Source organism: Denticeps clupeoides, chromosome 13 (genome assembly GCF_900700375.1).
Source record: "Denticeps clupeoides chromosome 13, fDenClu1.1, whole genome shotgun sequence".
NCBI classification, from domain to species: domain Eukaryota; kingdom Metazoa; phylum Chordata; class Actinopteri; order Clupeiformes; family Denticipitidae; genus Denticeps; species Denticeps clupeoides.
The window spans coordinates 2,116,139-2,135,278 of record NC_041719.1 but is presented as its reverse complement, the minus strand read 5'-3'; the positions used below and the strand labels follow the sequence as shown (position 1 = coordinate 2,135,278).

The window sequence follows — 19,140 nt, the reverse complement described above, 5'->3', positions numbered from 1 at the left end:
ATTGACAGGATTAGGGAAGGCGAGCCTTAATACCATAATCCCCCCAGCAGGGCGTGGTGCATCAGGAGGAGCAGGGTCCAGACCTTCATCCTGATCCAGTCCACTTCCAGCTGATGTCTGCGTTCATTTCCAGTATCTGATATTTTTGTGAGTGAGTCTGATGGAGGATTATGGCCATTTGTTTTCTGCTGGTTTTACATCTTTTCAGTTTAAGAGGAGTTGCATTTTCAACCTTTTTTTATGCATCCAGGAAATTAATGATTATTACTCCTAAATACATTCAGTCACATTTTTCTGATGACCTGACAGCATAAAGCATCAGTGGAACATGGTTCTCTCCATATTACATACATGTCTGACACTAAACATCTGCACTCCTCAGAACATTGAGACTTTCAATAACTTCACATTAGAACAAGAATTATGATTCATTGGTCAAGATCTGCTAGCATCAGGTCCACCATTCAGAAAGTGAAAGTGAATTGATTGTCATTGTGTTACACTGCAGCACAGCGCACGGTGCACACAGTGAAATGTGTCCTCTTGGTGACAGTGGGCAGCCATGACAGGTGCCCGGGGATCAGTGTGTGGGGACGGTACCTTCATCAAGGGGACCTCAGTGGCACCTCGGTGGTTCGGGATTCGAACCGGCAACCTTCCGATTACGAGTCCACTTCCTTACCCGCTAGGCCACCACTGCAAAAGTGCTGTCACCAACGTAGCCCAGACCTGGGTCATACCAGATAAAGTTTATGGTTTTATCCTCAACCTACAAGTAAAATGTTCATCAGCCGTGACAATGTAGATGTTCATATTGACACGTTTTGTTGATTTTTAAATTTTTTTGTTGGTGTCTCTTCTGGAATTATTTTCTGATAATAAAAAAGCTATTCATGTTGGAATCTTATCATCAGTGTGTTATTACAAATTTGTGTTCTTCTGACAAATGCTTAATCCATGTCTAGAACCCACAAATAGAACCCCGTGTCTAGAACCCTTGCAAAGAAACAGCAGGCTGGTGTTCATGTTGAAATAAACCAACAGGCAGCATTTGTGAAAAAAAAAAAAGAAAAAGTCTTTATTGAGTAAAATATCCACGGCGCTGGAACAAACCCCCACCGACAAAAGGTGGGTCAGGGCCGCAGACCCCGACAGGTCAAAGGTCGGTGATGGAGTGATGTCACAGTGTCTCTCTTGTCCGGAGGTCCAGAGATTCATTGCAATTTCTGATGCTTCTTCTGTCTCCTGCCCAGATCCTCCATGAGAGAACTGAAAGGAGGAAAATGTCAAAGAAGACGAGACGAGACGTCACACAACACGGTACAGACATTGATGAAGTCTGCACCTAGCTGATCCATTTTAACAGCAAGGAAAATAAAAGTAACGATGTGATGTATGATCTGAATTCACGTGTTACTTACAACAGGAGAAACTGTGTTTCTATTTGGATTTATTTTATTCCAGCGCTCTTCAGATCTGACGCTGCTTTGTCATTTCTGCCCATATCATCTGCTTTGTCCTGCACATGAGGATCGTCATTATATGGACATTGTCATACGGCAGAAGATATAAAAGAACCTGTTTACGTTGGTGAAAGGTTAACTGCGGCCATCTAAAATCTCGTTATATTCCGGAACATTTTTAGACACCATCGACTGAACTTCACTGGACGTTGACATCCTACACATTTCAAGGAAGAAATGTCCAACTCTGAGACAGACAGGAACTGACTGGAGGATGTGATTGGTCAGCACCCTAAATGAGGAACAAACGAAGGAACAACAGAACCAAGGAGAACAGCGTTCTTTCATACAGAAAGGACAGAAAAGAGAAAAGCTGAGACTGTCACAATGAAACAATCCAAAATTAATTTTCACATTCCAGAAATGTCATAAACAATATAACACATGCAAAAAATTCACAAACACTCAATGGCTAATCAATAAAATGCATGACATTAAAATATTAGCATTTTTATAAGACATATTTTGTGTCCACATTCAGTGTCCACCGCACCAACAAATGAAGCATAGAAAAAAACAGACTAGAGTTTATTAGAGTCGAGATGAAAATTTGATCATAACTATGTTTGAAATGGAATCTTGTGGAGAAATTTTCAAGTTTTCCTTCACTGTTAAAATAAATGGACCAGTTTACATCTCTACTCTAAGACGCGGGACAGATGCAGATTCTCGAAAATCAACTCAAGATGTCTTGGGTGGGCAGGTTGACAGACAGAAAAGAAAATCCCTGACAAAAGAGGTCCTTCTGCGGTCAGCAGGTCCACGGTGTTCCACAGTCAGAACTTATTGTGCCACTCACACTGACCAACACTCACCTCTTCCACGTCCAGATTTTTCCGGGATTTATAGATAAACTCCCCTATGGCTACGAAAACCGAGAGCACGAGTCCAGCAGCCAGCACAATGAAGATGCCACCAATGTTCTCCACGCCCAGAGCACTGGCCTCCTTGCTGTCCTCTTCTGGGCAGCCGTTTCCCCTCCACCACTTCTCCTTCATCATGTGGAGCTTCCCCTCCTCCTGCAGCTGCAGGATGGCGATGGTCACCTTGTCACGGTACGGGGAGCCTGAAAGGAGATGACATTTGCTTCATGACACTCTCCCCACTGAATCTGCTGAAAGACGTTGTGGTCTGTGTGGCATCTTCTCACCGATCGGCGTCCCGACGCCATAGCCCTTGGAGTCAATCAGTCCCCCAATCTGGGTGAGGTTGCAGTTGCGCTGGCTGATGTACTCGATGCTGGTGGACTCCATCAGCAGGGCGTAGTCGGTGGTCAGCACACGCTGGATTCCTTCGCGGTTGTTCTTCACCAGCGCCGTGTTCTTGCGGCTGCTCATAAACGCCCACATCTTTTCATACGTGGATATCTTCGATTTCTGAGGAAAACACAAAGAGGCTCAGCACAGAAACAGGAGTTCTCTCTCCAGTTCCACCGCTAGATCTAGCAGTGAGTAAATCTCTGAGTTCATAATCAATTCATCCATTCATGACTGAAAGCCGTTCGATGAGGAAATGATATGAAACAGATTCATAATTTTCACCTTGAAGAAGGTCATGGTGGAGCCGTCTCGAACGGCGCCATACTCGATTTTGGTTTGCTTGGCCAGGTCGTCAGCAGAGTCTATGGGTGAGTCCATTCTCTCCACTGTCAGGAATGCAGCCAGGTTGGCCGTGTAGGACGAGATGATGATGAGAGTGAAGAACCACCAGATTCCACCCACAATCCTTGTGGAAAGAGCTTTGGGCATCAGCTCTGATCCTGCAATATGACAGACGTGCATATTGTGAGAAGAGCAGAAGAAGAACCATCTGCAGCATGAGCCCAGTCCACCATGTACTATCATTCTGAATCAACCAGAATAGGCTGCTAGTGGCCTGGTGGGCGAGACACTTGTCTATGAACCAGAAGATCACAAAGTCCCAGTTCCAAACCCCACTTACTACCATTGTGTCCCTGAACAAGACACTTAACCCTGTGTGTCTCCAGGGGGACTGTCCCTGTAACCACTGATTTTTAAGGGAGTCTGGTTTCTGGATTTGAAACTTCACCCATCCTGCTTACCTTGCTGCATCAGGGCTCCTACACCGAACCACACGCTGTTTATTAAGGTGAAGTTGTTCTCCACCACATCAGAGTCTGGGTTGCATGGGTGGGGATTGTACCATTCATATGGCGTGAACCTACAATCACACGAAATGAACGAAGCATAAAAATTGAAGCTTTTCTTTACAACCTAAATAGACAGGATCTTGCACCACCGGCACCAACTATCTTCATAACTAGCAACGGCAATTTACACGGGGCAGCGGTGGCCTAGCGGGTAAGGAAATGGACCAGTAATCCAAACGTTGGTTCCAAGGTGCCGCTGCCCACTGCTCACTAAGGGTCACATTTCACCGTTACGTCACTCTCACTTCACCTTACTCCCAAATGACCTTACCTGGCGATGACAAACAACACGCAGCTGACCCCCAGACAGGCCAGCAGGACATACATCCAGATGTCCGGGGACAGGGGGTTGAGGAAGGAGAAGACCCCGGGGTTGGTGCCGTTGGGTTTGTGGTACAGGATGCTGATGCCCAGGGTCATGAATGGCTTTGAGAAATCAATGACCTTCTCCCTGACGTACGTGATGGTGAGCGGAGCGACCGCCAGGTCGGCCACCTGCCACCAGGAAACAGGACGTGGTCATGAGACGAAAACGCACCAGTCGCTCGCTGACCCCTGACTTCCACTCACGTGGTCGATCAGCTCCCGCACCATGCCGTTCCACTCCCCTTTATCGTTCTGTGCGCCGTACTTCCCGTCGGACACCAGCTTCACCTCGTAGGAGAAGCCCAGGATGTTGGACAGCTCCTTCAGCAGGTCCAGGCAGTAGCCCTCAAAGCGGTCGTTTCCGTACAGCGGCTTGTCCGACTTCTTGTACATCACGTATGGATTTTCCTGGGAAATTTCCACGGGTTACGAGCAGAAATCCGAACCCAAGGAGAAGAAGATTGTAGGCACAGTCCTACCAGAATGGTGGTGACTATGAGCGTCCGGTTGGCCATGGAGTCGGTCACATTGGTCGACTTGTCTTTGTTGCTTTCAGTGAGATTCAGGCCAGTGCTGGGGTTCCACACCCCGATCTGTAACCAGGCACCCCGAGCTTATTCTTTTTCATTTAAATGTGGTTACAACTTTGTACTCAACAAGGGAAAGAGGGACAAGAAACAGAGGAAATGAGGGGTCAGAGCTGCCATCGTTTTATAGTCTGAACCCCAGGAAAACAGCACAGGGACAACCATCCACCACAATACAAACCTTCTTCCAGACTTTGTTCAGTCGGCTGCTGCCCTCGCCATTCGTCTCGCAGAAAGGAAAGAAACATGTCGGTCTTAAGTGTAGAGGACACAATACAGCGTAAACCCAGGAGCAAGGGGCATGCTGGTCACCTTTTCCATGCCGTCCTCCTTTAAGCTGATGATGTCCAAGTCAAATTCCTTCCGTAAGCCATCCGTCTTGTTTATGAGGATTTGTCCAGTCAGGCCACTCCACTGCACCTGGGGGTCGAAAATCCTGTCTTCATGTCCTCCGGTCCATACTTCTAACATCTAACATCTAATACTTTCCTTAAAGACACCATGACCGAGTTTCGCAAGCAGCAAAGTGCTGAACATATCAGAGGAACCTTTACTGCACAAACATCTCCACTGATTATTGCACCAGATCCAGAACACACAGCTACCTTCTTTAAACCCTTAAACACTTGAATAGAAAAAGACTGATTGTTATAAACCTGAAACTGGACACAAAGTGAAGTCTTTTCTCATCTTAAATGGAAACAGAGGAGATTTACGCACCTCATCGCATCCCCAGTAAATCCCACCTAATCTTCAAAAGCCTTTACGTGCAGAACACAGAATAAAAGTTCTACTTATACTCTATAATCCATCCTTCCTTCTCCACCTTTCTTGCTTTCTTCCAATAGTTAGAGTAGTTTGCTTTCTAATAACGAATTATTTTGGACAGCATAAGAGCTGAAACTGGAGATCGTAGATGGGACCTACGAGTCTTGTGTTGTCTCATGTGCGACCATATTAATTGTACAGTGAGGAACCTGACAGTTACATCAGCAAGTGGTCATGGAATGGGCGTGGCTACCTCCTTGAACATGCCGATGAACCGTGAGCCGAATCGCCAGGGTTTGTGGCGATGGCACTGCAGGGAGCTGACGGTGATCTGGGCCGAGCGCTGAGCGGCGCTGGCGAGCATGAACACGGCGTCGTACATCAGCGCCGCCTCCGTCTGGGGAGAGGAACATGGTCACATCTCACCTGGCTGATGAACGGTATTCAGTAGTCAGCTCTTAAGGTCTCTTCTCATGACATCAGTGTAACACTGATTTGTGTAAAATTAAAGAGTAAAATATCAGGGTGTATTTGAAGCTGGATTCTGTTGTTGGCCGTTTCCACTGACTGTCATCATGCCATCCAGGAGGCCGGTCTCGGGTTTGGGCGGAGCCTGCAGACGTTCCATTGACCACTTGTCCACCACAGCGGCGACCTGTGGGTTGTCTATGTTGAGAAGGCGGAACCCCGTCATGTTCACTCCGCTGTAGCGGTACGGCTCCAGATCCAGAGCAAACAGGTCCTACAGGAGACAGACAGTCATTCCCAGTTTAAAAAAGAGTGGATTCTGCACAGTAATAAGGGACGTACCAATGTGGTGAAGAAGAAGTGATAATACTCCGTCATCATCCCCATGGACAGGAGCTGAAAGAGGGAAGACACATGCAGTCACCACATAATTCTTACATTTATTCCAGGTACGATATCTATCTATATTAGTGAACACATGAGGGGTCACCATGATGTTACACACCAAATTCCCTTCACTTGAACTTTTACTCCCAGAGTTGGAGTACAAAATGATTCATGACAAGAAAATGTTCAGTTCCTTTGGAGGAGGAATCAGGAAACTTATATCTCAGGTACTTTAACCTACTTTCAGAAGACAGAGCTGAGGAGAGGACCTGTTTGAGGACATCTGCAGACGTCTGGTAGGAGCAGTCAAAGATGACATAGAACTCCTTTCCTTTCTTCATCTCCTTCAGCAGAGGCCGGGCGTCCCTGCTCCCCGTGGGCAGCTGCCGAATCTTGATTTTGATGGTGTATCTGGACGGAGCTTTGATGAGTTCCTGAAGACGAATCAGTCCTGCAGGGGAAGACAGGATCCATGGCATTCATTTCGAACACATTTCATCCTCAGAAATGTCTTCAAATTCGACAGATAAACGTGGAACAAGGCCAGTTTACGAACGCAAAGGGAACAATCTCCTAATGTGAGAACGTCCTTTCATAACGACTTTTTGACAGTTTAAGCAGAAGTGTTATGAATGGACCGGAGACCCACCGGTTGCGTCTTCATACACCACGGTGACCATCTTCCACTTGTAGAACTGCACGATGTCCAGCACGGCCCTGCTGATGGAGGCGTAGTCAGGGTACAGGTTTATGTAGAAGCTGTCCTTGTTGTCCACTGATGGGTGTTTCCAGCGGGTCTGAATGTGTGGGACCTCCAGGGCGTTGCAGATCGACTGCACCGCACTGACCGAGGAACTGTGTGAGGGGCCAAAAACTGCTGCCACGCCCAGCGCCAGCTGATCACAAGCTGGCAAGGGACAAAGACATTTTAAATTGTTTAATACACAATTAGAAACCGAATCCAAAATTAAAACCAGACAATACCTCTCCTTGAAGCTTCAAAACTGTCAAATAAGTTTATTCTCTGGATATCGTATGTCACCGTGGTGTTTGGCATTAATGTTCGGTTCCTGTTGATGTTGGTTACAGCAAATTTGAAGGCGAGTTCTTCAACACTAACAGGCTCATTTTCGAGGGTCTCGAAGATGCCCCCTGTAGTGACACAAGAAGCCGTGAGGACATGAAAAAAGGGACGTATGACACCATAAACGGCATCGTACACGCTGCTTTTTGGACAGAGATCAGAAGACACAGCGAGGTGCTGAACTGAGGTGGACGAACATCCTGCAAGCAGACAAATTCATCAAATAGAGGTGTCTCCTATTCTCATGACAATCCTTGCCTCTTAATGACTTAAACGTGGTAAAATTAATGAAAGTGAAGTGGTTGTCATTGTGAGACGCTGCAGCACAGCACACGGTGACTCAGTGAAACGTGTCCTCTGTACTTAACCGTCACCCTTGGTGAGCAGTGGGCAGCCATGACAGGTGCCCGGGGAGCAGAGCGTGGGGACGGTGCTTCGCTTAGTGGCACCTCAGTGGCACCTTGGCGGATCGGCAACCTTCTGATTACGGGGCCTCTTCCTTTACCGCTCGCCCCCTTGATGAGGACAAATTTAATAAAATTAATTTACAACATGCAAAACACTTTTACTAATTACCTGAAAAAAATCCAAGCAGCAAATCATATGGAGAGGATGTTAATTTACCGCTCAAAACCAACCCGACCCGACCAATAATCCAAGCCGTCACGACCTGACCCAACTCAAGTCAACCCGACACAACCAGACCAAACCCAACCTGACCCAACACGACTCAGATCTGGTTGCGTCATCAAGGACAGCTTCTTCATAAACCTGTACCGTGACTACGCCTCCATCAGCAGGGCCGTGCTGGACATCGTGCAGCTCTACAAGTGGAAGATGGTCACCGTGGTGTATGAAGACGCAACCGGCGGGTGAAGCAGTAGAGGTCGGGTCGGCCGACTCAACCAGAAGCTGAGCCACCCCGACCCAAGACGACTGGACCCAATCTGACCTAACCTGACCCAGCTTGACAAAACCCAACCTTATTAATTATTAATAAATATTAATATTCTGTTGATTTTTGACGAGGTTGGCGGCCCACGCCTGTTATTTCTTTATAGAGTAATCATGGTTCACACTGTAACTTTCACACGTTAGTCTGACTTCATGCTCTAATGACACTAACATTTTCCATGTTTATTCCCATAGTTCTTGCTTGTGTGAATGGTAGAAAATTGGAAATGAACAGATTCGTCCGTCATATACGACGGTGTCTGGTCTGAATGACAGTAAAATGGAGGAAAGAGCAATCAATCATGCTAAAGAAACTACAGACAGCAGTGGATCTACAGGAACCTTCTCCTCTGAATTCTACCACAATCACATGACAACGTGACAAACACGGACTGCGGCCAGATGGGTTCCGCTGAGGTGGATGTGTCATTTTTCATCTCCAGCTTTACTTTTTCGGTTTATGAAAGCTTCATTCTGATTCCTGTAGATGCTACCATTGATTCATGCACATATAGCAAAACATCAAAACCGAGCATGAGCATCATCCAGAATGTTGGACTGAATGAGCTCATTTATGTGCTCTCTCAGCCACTTTAATACATGAGCACAGAAATCATTATACTGAAAGAGAGAAACGGAATAAAGGACCAAATGAGGGTTTGTGGGACATTTTTATGGCTCCTGCTCTGACAGGCAGCTGCCACAATGGAGTAATTGTGCTGCGTCTCCTTAGAAGGCTTCCCAGCATCCCCTGCACCCCGCCCGTCCAGCAGCGTCCTGTTTGATGTGCAGGACTGAGTCGTCTCTGTGCTCCCTCGGCGTCTCAGTTAAACCTCGTCTTGCACTTTATTTCCAGAGCGCTGCAGAACGAGATCTACTGACGCCAGCAGGACGTTGTACCGGACAAAACCAAGTAGAAGTAAATGAGGCTGGACGCCAGCTTCGGCCGAGGAGGCAGATTAGTGCTGGTTGTTTAAGGGCAACCTGGGGAAGGAGATTTGCCACCATTAGCGCTGCGAGCGAGGACAGTGGCTGGCCGCCACGTTCTGGTGCCAGTGGTCATCGGCAGGAGAAAGTGGGGACCTTAATTGTGACCAGTGCCATATGGGCCAGATTAGCTGAGAAAGATTAGACGGCCTCTCGTGCCAGCGCGATTCTGAAAGATTAGCAGGACAATGCGCAGATTAAAGGCATATTTTATATTGGTGGGCAGTTTACATAACGCATCATCTGAGCGCTTCGGTTCCCGCGTCTGACCTACATTAAAGGACAGCAAGGATTTTAAGAAGAATTTTCCCTCATCCCTATAAACACTTTTGTTCCGTAGATTTATATAATCCATTCAAACCAAGAGACCCAGTAACCTCAGGAAGTAAAAGCAGCTTCCATTCATCAGTCCTGTGTGGGGGTCTGAGGAAAATCTCCACCTTCTCCAAGGAAGACACCATATTCAATCAGCATTACAAGGTAAGCAGCAGACAGGTTCCTCCCATGTTCCAGGCGGGTTCCTTCCATGTTCCAGATGGGCTTCTTCCATGATCCAGATGAGTTCTTCCCATGTTCCAGACGGGTTCCTCACATGTTCCAGACATGTTCCTCACATGTTCCCCACACACTGCTCCCTGGGCACCTTTCATGGCTGCCCACTGCTCACCAAGGGTGATGGTAAAATACAGAGGACACATTTCACTGTGTCACCGTGTGCTGCGCTGCAGTGTTTCACATGTGACAACTAATCACTCATTTTTAACTATTTAATATAGGCCTTGCAGAAAAGAGTGCAAATATAATTCGGAAAGGTGGGACAACATGGGCATCTGGAACGAATATGTTTTTTTGTTTATAATAATCTGGGATGATTTCCTTGCCATTTACAATTAAGAAGCTTTTAATCAGGGAAGTTTGTGCCAAATACGGCCAAACCATCATCATCTATCAAAGTCCACAAGATCTCCGAGCAGCCAGCATCTGCTCAGCATTTTAATGCGGGACTTCAGCCCTTCTACAATGAACAAAACCTCCTTAATGCTTCACGAAGAAGGACCTCCGTGAAGTTACTTTACAGTTTCTAGTCCTCCTGAGCTCCACATGCAGAAGAAAGAGAAGGACGCTCACCGATCCTCAGCACCTGCTGGCCGCCCCGCCGCAGGTCCGCCGCGAACAGGAGCAGGGTGAAGAGGAGCCGCCCGCCGTGCGCCATGGTCCGAGGTCCGCAGGGACGGCCAGGAGCTGCATGTCCTCCCACATCCGCAGCCCGGTCCGCCGCCGGCACGAAGATTAACGTCGCACACGGCGACATGCGACCCCGACAACGTCTTTGCTGCGGAACACCGAGGAATGATTAAATCTTCGCTGCGCGGCGCGGCGCGGATCTAATCCGCAGATTAAACCTCCTCTCCATCCAGTGGACATGTCTCCTTCCAGGGGCCATGTCTCCATCCAGGGGCCATGTCTCCATCCAGGGGACATGTCTCCACCCAGGGGCCATGTCTCCATCCAGGGGCCATGTCTCCATCCAGGGGACATGTCTCCACCCAGGGGACATGTCTCCACCCAGGGGCCATGTCTCCATCGAGGGGCCATGTCTTCATCCAGGGGACATGTCTCCACCCAGGGGCCATGTCTCCATCGAGGGGCCATGTCTCCATCCAGGGGACATGTCTCCTTCCAGGGGACATGTCTCCACCGAGGGGCCATGTCTCCATCCAGGGGCCATGTCTCCATCCAGGGGACATGTCTCCACCCAGGGGCCATGTCTCCATCGAGGGGACATGTCTCCACCCAGGGGGCATGTCTCCATCCAGGGGACATGTCTCCACCCAGGGGCCATGTCTCCATCCAGGGGACATGTCTCCACCCAAGGGACATGTCTCCATCCAGGGGGACATGTCTCTGTCCAGTGGCCATCTCTCCATCCAGGGGCCATGTCTCCATCCAGGGGCCATTTCTCCATCCATTGGCCATATCTCCACCAATGGGCCATTTCTCCATCCAGTGGCCATGTGTCCACCCAGGGGCCATTTCTCCATCCATTGGCCATATCTCCACCAATGGGCCATTTCTCCATCCAGTGGCCAAGTCTCCATCCAGTAGCCATGTCTCCACCCAGGGGCCATTTCTCCATCCATTGGCCATATCTCCACCAATGGGCCATTTCACCATCCAGTGGCCATGTCTCCACCCAGGGGCCATATCTCCATCCAGCGGCCATTTCTCCATCCAGTGGCCATGTCTCCACACAGGGGCCATCTCTCCATCCAGGGGCTATGTCTGTATCCAGTGGCCATGCCTCCCTCCAGGGACCATGCCTCCCTCCAGGGACCATGTCTCCATCCAGGGGCCATGTCTCCATCCAGTGGCCATGTCTCCACCCAGGGACCATGTCTCCATCCAGTGTCCGGCTCAGAAGAAGAATGCAAGTTCTTGCTGGGCACAGCAAATATGATCCATAACAGAAATACTCTGTTATGTTCCAGAAGTGCACATTCTTTAAACCCCAGTGTTTGTGATCTTCTAGAAACCATGAATGTTGGAATAACATCACATTTCGGGGGGTTTTGACCCAGATCTTTCCGCCACAGTCAAATTTTTTAAAATGTGTTTTGGAAGAGAATATATTGGGTTTTGTGAACAGTTTAGGATTTGAAAAGGCTCATAGGAAATGGTAACAATTCTTTTTGATATCTGTGTTTATGGCTCCAGTTAACAGTTTTTGTTCCCGGTATGGGCCATCTTTAGTGGGTTCGATGGTGGATGTTAAGACGTTCTCCGTGACGTCACACCTTCCTGCACCATCTAGTGGTGAAAATATTCCTCACCAGGATGCTGTGTCCCTGATGCAGAAGTGCCCTCTAGGGGTCAGATGTGGGTCAGGTGGGAATGTGGAGCTGTTAATGAAACCAGAGTATTTCACAGTAAACAGAAAAGATCCCACTTGCTACCATAGTCTGTCTCCAGGGGGACTGTCCCTGATCAGAAGATGTCCGATAAATGCTGTAAATGTAAAGCCTCGACGCCACTTCCCTGTCACCATGTGTCACCATGCAGTACAAAAGACTCAAGAACAGGTTTTTTCCCAAAAGCCACAACCACTCGAAACTCAGTCTAACCCTCGAACCCCCGGACTTCCTTCTATCTCCCAGCTGTGCAATATTAATATTTATTTAGCATTGAAACACTGTGTAATATCTGTGTATTGTATAACATCCACTACTCACTGTACATGATCATCACTAGTGTGACTTCTTCTGAATCAATGTGCAATATTGTGCAACTCACACTTCAAATCGCACTGTGCATATTAAACCTCATTTACATATTTATTCTTCCTGTATGTATGATGCGCTGTCATTTTGTCATTTCTGACACCTTTTTGTATTTTTCTCGTTGCTTTTATTCTCATTGTGCATGCATATAGCAACAATAAAAGAGAGAAAATGTATAGACCTTCGTCCATATGAAATATTGTTCATTATGGTTTTGTGATGTTTCTGACTTGATGTTGTGGGACAAACAGACATTCTTCTCTCAACATTGTTGTGTTTATTGGAAATATTGAAAACGTCCACTCTGCTCATTTTCATGCTGGTCCTTACACTGCAAAACACTCGATATAGTGAAGGAAGAGAAAATACACGAATAAACGTGCAGACAATAACCTGAGGATACAAGCGGGAGTGAAGCAGAAAAGGTGGAAAGACCCTTTTTTTTATAAATACAAGGAATAAATTCTATGGGGAGTGTATGAAAAAGTCGGCTCATCGGGCAAATCCGCGCCTGTTTCCCGTGCGGGTCCGTACGATTAGTCCTCAGATGCGCATGCCGCTGCAGCCGCTGCTGCTGTGGGAGGAACTGGCCCTCTGGACCTCGGAATATTTGTATCCCACGAAGAGCGGCCTCTGGGCTGCAGGGTGGAAGCTGTAGACGGAGTCGTGGGAGGCGTACGGCGAGGCCGCCCGACTCGGGTGGACGGGGGTGGCCACGGTCCTGATGGAGTCTGAGGGCTCGGGGGGCACCGCAGGGGCGCCGTTGGCGCTGTGCTGTAACGGCAGACTCTGGAACATGACCGGGGTGCCGGCCACAGGGGGCAGCAGGACGCCGCGGACGGGGACAGGCTGGTTCAGCGCCTGGGCCGGCATGGAGCTCATGTTGCTGGACATGGTCACGGTGGGCCTCTGAGAGAAGAAGGCGGGCCGGTAAATCGCGGCCGGCCGCGGCTTGGAGTCCGGACACTGGAACAGGAAGAGCAGGCCGGAGGCGAGGAGGACGCCGCCCGTCACCCAGCCGATGTAGAGCGCCTCTCCCAGCTCGCGCCGCTGGGCGTCGATCAGCAGCGGGTTGTGGAAGTCCTGGACGACCACGTAGCCCGTCCAGGAGACGGGGACGAAGACCGAGACCGAGGCCAGGAGCTGCAGGAGTCCTGCCACCATCAGTACGGACTTCTTGACTCTGGGCTGCGTCACCATGCAGGAGGTGCTGCGGAGCCCCGTGACGGCCACCAGGAGCCCCGCGGCGCACAGCGCCACCGCAGAGCACATGAGTCCCCGCGCCGCCTGCAGGTCCGGGGACAGGTACAGCAGCGAGTCGTACACCTTGCACTGCATGCGGATGTTGGCCTGCCGGTAGCAGTTCATCCACAGGCCCTCCCAGCGCGTCTCCATGACGATGATGTTGGCGCCGATGAAGGCCGTCACCCTCCACATGGGCATTCCGGTGACGGCCGCGGTCCCGACGAGGCCCAGCAGGCCGAGGCCCAACGCCAGGAGCTCCAGCACGGCCTGGCCCATTTTCACTCACGCCGATGCACAACTGTGGGGACGAAAACGTCCCCGATGAACAGACCCGTCTCCTGTCTCCTGTCCTCTCCAGATCAAGTGTTCACACGAAACAACAGCTTTGTTTTAGGAAGCGGTGGTCAAGCCACCTGATTGGTGGACAGGATGAGGGCGCTTTGGACCTCTGTCTACTCTGTTTACAGTCCCTTTGCTCGTGCTGGCTCAGCCCATCCCAGCTTAACACGCCCTGGCCAGTTCGCTAGAGACATCTGACCTCCATGCACCTCAGCTCATGCAGGCCCGGGCGCGATGAGGGTGCTGTTGGGATGGTGGAGCTCCACCACCTAAGACCATCCCCTCTGAGGATCCAGATCCAGGTCTTCCGTTCTACCAGGTATTCACTGCTTCTGACACCAGGCTGTGAAATCCTGGGTTTACCTGAGATTATATACCTGAGATCTCCTCGCTCGCCTGGGGGAGCAGGTTCTTTCCTGCATTGTCAATGGGGTCTGCCACTAGTTCTAGTGTCCAAAATGAAAACTGCAACAGGACCAGGCGGGCAGGAGAGCAGTGAAGATCTCCTCCATCCAGCAGCACAGAGCAGAACACACGTGTGTAAAGGCTGTGAGATGTTGTTCATTTAAATCCGAATCTCATTTATTTTGTACTCATTTGTTTTCTTATTTATCTTTGCACGACAAGTGACCAACGCAGGTGTTTTTATTTTATTTTCCATCATTTGTATAGGTAATGATTCATATTAATATTAATATTTTATTAACATTTATTGGATGATTTAACAATGGGGAAAAAATGATATTTCCATTTCAGTCATCACAGCGCGTTTCCATTCTCCACCGTGCAGGTTTTACACGGCCGCTCTGAAGAGCCTGTAAAAGGGCGTGGCTGCTCATGAGTTACACGGCCGCTAAGCACAGTGTGTCGGCGTCAGTGTCCACGGCAAACAGCCATTTTGTCTTCATGGTGGACAGCTTATCCCTGCAGGATAGTGTCCTCGTGGTCTGAAGCATATTAAACAGTCTTCACTGAGGTCAATACTTTAATAATTAACAAAAAGCGACTACAGCCTCCGGGTGCAGGAACAATCTCTAAAGGTCACATGCAAATGCATAATTCTTCTAATTATAGCTATTTATTATTAAAGTCTACTGGCATATTCCACCCTTTCCACTGAAATGAACTGGGGACACCACACAAAATGTTATATGTACAGCATGACGTGATGATCAAATTCCAGATTCCTGATCAACAACTTACTTTAGACAGAAAGGGACACCGGACAGAAAGGGACATCGGATATTTAGACCGACGTGAATTTTCTCTGCTTGTGTGTGAGTCTGAAGTCACAGGTAGGCCACGGCGCTGTGGACAGACGGGTGTCGGGCCGGCTGCAGGGACGGGTGTCGGGACGCCTGGCCCGAGTGCTGGAAGGACGGCTGTCTGGACGGGTAGCTGTAGGTGGAGACGTCCTGGCGCGGAACGGGCACCAGCGGCTGCGGGGCGTAGGCGTAGGGGACGTACGCCACGCCGCGGTGGTACCCTGGCCGCTCCATCTCCTTGTCCTCGGGGACGCTGCAGCAGGTGAACATGCAGCCGCCGGCGAACAGGAACGCCGAGGCCACCCAGCCGATGTAGAGCGCCTCGCCGAGCTCGCGCCGCTGGGCGTCGATCAGCAGCGGGTTGTAGAAGTCGCGGATGATGACGTTGCCCGTCCAGGAGACGGGGACGACGCAGCAGACGCAGGAGGCCAGGATCATGCAGCCGGAGACGATGAGCACCATCCGCTTGGCGCGGTCGTTGTTGCGGATGCAGCCGGTGCACTGCATGCCGGCGATGCTGATCAGCAGCCCCACGCCAGCCAGCGCCACCGAGCAGCACATGAGTCCCCGCGCCGCCTGCAGGTCGGGGGACAGCGCCAGCAGCGAGTCGTACACCTTGCACTGCATGCGGATGTTGGCCTGCCGGAAGCAGTTCATCCACAGGCCCTCGTAGCGCGTCTCCATGACGATGATGTTCTCGCCGATGAAGGCCGTGACGCGCCACATGGGCATCCCCGTGCTGGCGGCGGAGCCGATGAGGCCGATGAGGGTGAGGATGCAGGCCACGATCTCCAGCACTCCGTTCGCCATTCCTGCCCTCCGCCTCACTGGCTGGGTGTGTTGGGGCCGCGGCGGCGGCGGGTGTGGGCGGGGCCACGCTGGCTTCCATCCAGTGGGAAAGGAGGGTTTTGCATCCCTGTGGACGTGGAGCTGATAGGTGCACACCTGAGCTGCACCTGAGCTCCGCCTCCTCCACCCGCTGAGCCGGGACATAGAGGACTGGGCGGGGTGTGTTGCCTGTTGCTAGGAAACGATACCCTGGGGATCTTTGGTTCTGTCTCACACACAGTAACACAGTAACACACCCATTGTTTTGCATGTATTTCATGCCTTTTTCTTCTAAATCCATGAACAAGTATTTGTGAAGTAATGTTTTATTCATATTGTATTATTTTGACACGGTAATAACACAAAACACACAAAACGGGACAGATTCACTCCTTCAGTCTGGAATCGGTTGTCGGTTGGAGATGGAAACATAATAAAATCTCTCTGATTTAAGAGGAATGGCGACTGGTTCTACAAGTCCAGATTCCTCTGGTGTGATAGACATCTTTCAGTGGAAACCTGTTCCAGTTGTAACAAACTGGAAGTCTTCTTACTGTAAAAATGACAATTTTTTTTAAATCAGCAGATTTTTATTTTTATCTGACAATAATTAAAAAAAAAAAAAAAAAGTAAACAGCCTGTACACAACTGTAACTAGTGCATAATCCCTCCATAACCAGAGAAAAATCACAGCATTCCTGTTTCTGTCCATTTATTCTACACCAGCGCCGAAGCGCCTGGAACTTTCCTGGCCAGGACCGTCCTGATGCGGGATAAATAAAATCCAGGATTATTCCGGTCCCGCTCAGGTGTACTGTACCGGGGTGTAGACCATGGACCCCGGCGGCGGCATGCCGCTGTATGGTGGCTGGTAGGCGGGCTGATACCCGGGCTGGTAGCTGTATCCCGGCTGGTAGCTGTAGGGCTGGTAGGAGTAGTTGTAGGGAACGGACCCGGCCCGGTACAGAACCTGGGCGGGGTCCTCCTCCTCGTTGGTTCTTGGCGCGTGGCGGCACAGCAGAATGACCCCGGCGGTGAACAGCAGGCCTGAGGTCACCCAGCCGATGTAAAGCGCCTCGCCGAGCTCGCGGCGCTGCGCGTCGATCAGCAGCGGGTTGTAGAAGTCCTGGATGATGACGTGGCCCGTCCAGGAGACGGGGATCAGGGTGGTGACGCAGCCAAGGAGGTACAGGCAGCCGCCCGTCACCAGGACAATGTGCTTGGTGCGCGGGCGAGAGTCCACCAGCTTGGTGCAGCGCATGCCCACTGCCGAGAAGATGCAGGCCAGGGTGGTGACCGCCACCGAGCTGCACATGAGCCCCCGGGCAGCCTGCAGGTCCGGAGACAGGTACAGCAGGGAGTCGTACACCTTGCACTGCATGCGGATGTTGGCCTGACGGAAACAGTTCATCCACAGGCCCTCCCAGCGCGTCTCCATGACGATGATGTTCTCCTGGATGAAGGCCGTCACCCTCCACATGGGCAGGCCGGTGACGGCAGAAACGCCGATCAGGCCCAAAAAGCCAATGGCGATGGCCACTACTTCACAGCAGACCGCGTCTTTCCGCTTCTGCTTCTCCTTCTTCAGCTGCTCCTCGTAGATGGTCTCCACATACGACTTGGCCTCCTTGTCGTCGTATGTTCCGGCGTAGGACTCCGCATAAGAGCGGTCCTTGTAGGGCTTGAGCGCGTACGATCCGTTGGTTGAATATGCCATGGCGGCTAGACAAACTCTGCTTCGCAGATGCTCTAGCCAAATGACAAAACCAGGACGTGGACTTTTAAAAGTAGTCAAAGAGAGATATGCCACCCGACTGGTTCTGCCACCTTGGGCCAATCAGAAGAAGCCGGAGGGCCATAAAACTGGTGGCTCCTGCTCCACTAGACAAACAAAAACCTTTAAAACATCCAGCAAGGCTGAGGGATGGCTGATGATCTCAGAGAATCGGTGTAAAGGAGGGACTCCAACACAAGCTTTCTTCAGTATAAATCCAGCAAACAAATATCCATCAGTTTACCTGCTCACTCTGTTCTAATGTGTGTAATAAATAACTAATTACTTTCTATAGTAGTGTACTGTCTTTAATTGTTCTGTCTGTAGGTGTACAGTCTTGTATTGTTTTGTCTGGTCGTGTACAGTCTTGTGTTGTTTTGTCCAGTTGTGTACAGTCTTGTGTTGTTTTTTCTGGTTGTGTTTAGTCTTGTGTTGTTTTGTCCAGTTGTGTACAGTCTTGTGTTGTTTTTTCTGGTTGTGTTTAGTCTTGTGTTGTTTTGTCCAGTTGTGTACAGTCTTGTATTGTTTTGTCCGGTTGTGTAAAATCTTGTGTTGTTTTGTCCGGTTGTGTACAGTCTTGTATTGTTTTGTCCGGTCGTGTACAGTCTTGTGTTGTTTTGTCTGGTATAGTCTTCTAAAGATTTGACCAGGTATGAATGTGTAAGAAAAACAGTGTAGATATGACCATTTAATCACAGTTGTGTTTTGATCTGGCAGATGCCAGATGACCATTAGGGCTAGAACTAGTGGCAGTGGTGGCCTAGCGGGTAAGGAAGCGGACCCGTTATCAGAAGGTTGCCGGTTCGAATCCTGAGCCGCCAAGGTGCCACTGAGATCACATTTTGTTGTGTGCACCATGTGCTGTGCTGCATTTCACAAAGACAATCACTTCAGCACCAGACCATGTTGTATGCTGACAACAGCTATGTCTCTGCTCTGGAGATCCAGACCCATCCGGCTGCAGGGCGTGTCCGGCTGTTTCTGGCTGTAAGTAGAGCACTGGTGTAGCAAGTGTCAGGTGACCATTGTCATCTCAGGTGACACCATGAGGTGTGGAGACACCTGAGCTGCAAATGACCAATTAGTATTCAGTTTTTAGCGTGACGTCACCAGGACA

General features: G+C 49.8%; 4 protein-coding genes across 4 annotated transcripts; all 4 read right to left on the bottom strand.

Moving 5' to 3' along the window:
• Nucleotides 1–1,848: 1,848 nt before the first annotated feature.
• On the bottom strand, nt 1,849–10,668 carry LOC114801830 (glutamate receptor ionotropic, kainate 1-like). The gene is made up of 16 exons (XM_029000217.1): nt 10,423–10,668; nt 7,254–7,421; nt 6,919–7,176; nt 6,539–6,720; nt 6,225–6,278; nt 5,983–6,156; nt 5,668–5,811; nt 4,959–5,066; nt 4,828–4,872; nt 4,539–4,652; nt 4,264–4,467; nt 3,965–4,188; nt 3,586–3,704; nt 3,065–3,282; nt 2,674–2,899; nt 1,849–2,589 (listed from the first exon to the last, which is right to left on the bottom strand). The coding sequence occupies exons 1-16, from the start codon at nt 10,604–10,606 to the stop codon at nt 2,300–2,302; spliced, it is 2,712 nt and encodes a 903-aa protein (XP_028856050.1). The 5' UTR covers nt 10,607–10,668; the 3' UTR covers nt 1,849–2,299.
• Nucleotides 10,669–12,829: 2,161 nt separating this feature from the next.
• Nucleotides 12,830–14,149, bottom strand: LOC114802446 (claudin-8-like). Its single transcript, XM_029001364.1, has one exon. The coding sequence runs from the start codon at nt 14,091–14,093 to the stop codon at nt 13,116–13,118; it is 978 nt and encodes a 325-aa protein (XP_028857197.1). The 5' UTR covers nt 14,094–14,149; the 3' UTR covers nt 12,830–13,115.
• A 634-nt stretch (nt 14,150–14,783) lies between these two features.
• Nucleotides 14,784–16,397, bottom strand: cldn8.1 (claudin 8.1). The gene has a single exon (XM_029000637.1). The coding sequence runs from the start codon at nt 16,229–16,231 to the stop codon at nt 15,446–15,448; it is 786 nt and encodes a 261-aa protein (XP_028856470.1). The 5' UTR covers nt 16,232–16,397; the 3' UTR covers nt 14,784–15,445.
• Nucleotides 16,398–16,559: 162 nt separating this feature from the next.
• On the bottom strand, nt 16,560–18,104 carry cldn8.2 (claudin 8.2). The gene has a single exon (XM_029000638.1). It carries the CDS (start codon nt 17,964–17,966, stop codon nt 17,055–17,057), a length of 912 nt encoding a protein of 303 aa, XP_028856471.1. The 5' UTR covers nt 17,967–18,104; the 3' UTR covers nt 16,560–17,054.
• Nucleotides 18,105–19,140: the final 1,036 nt, after the last annotated feature.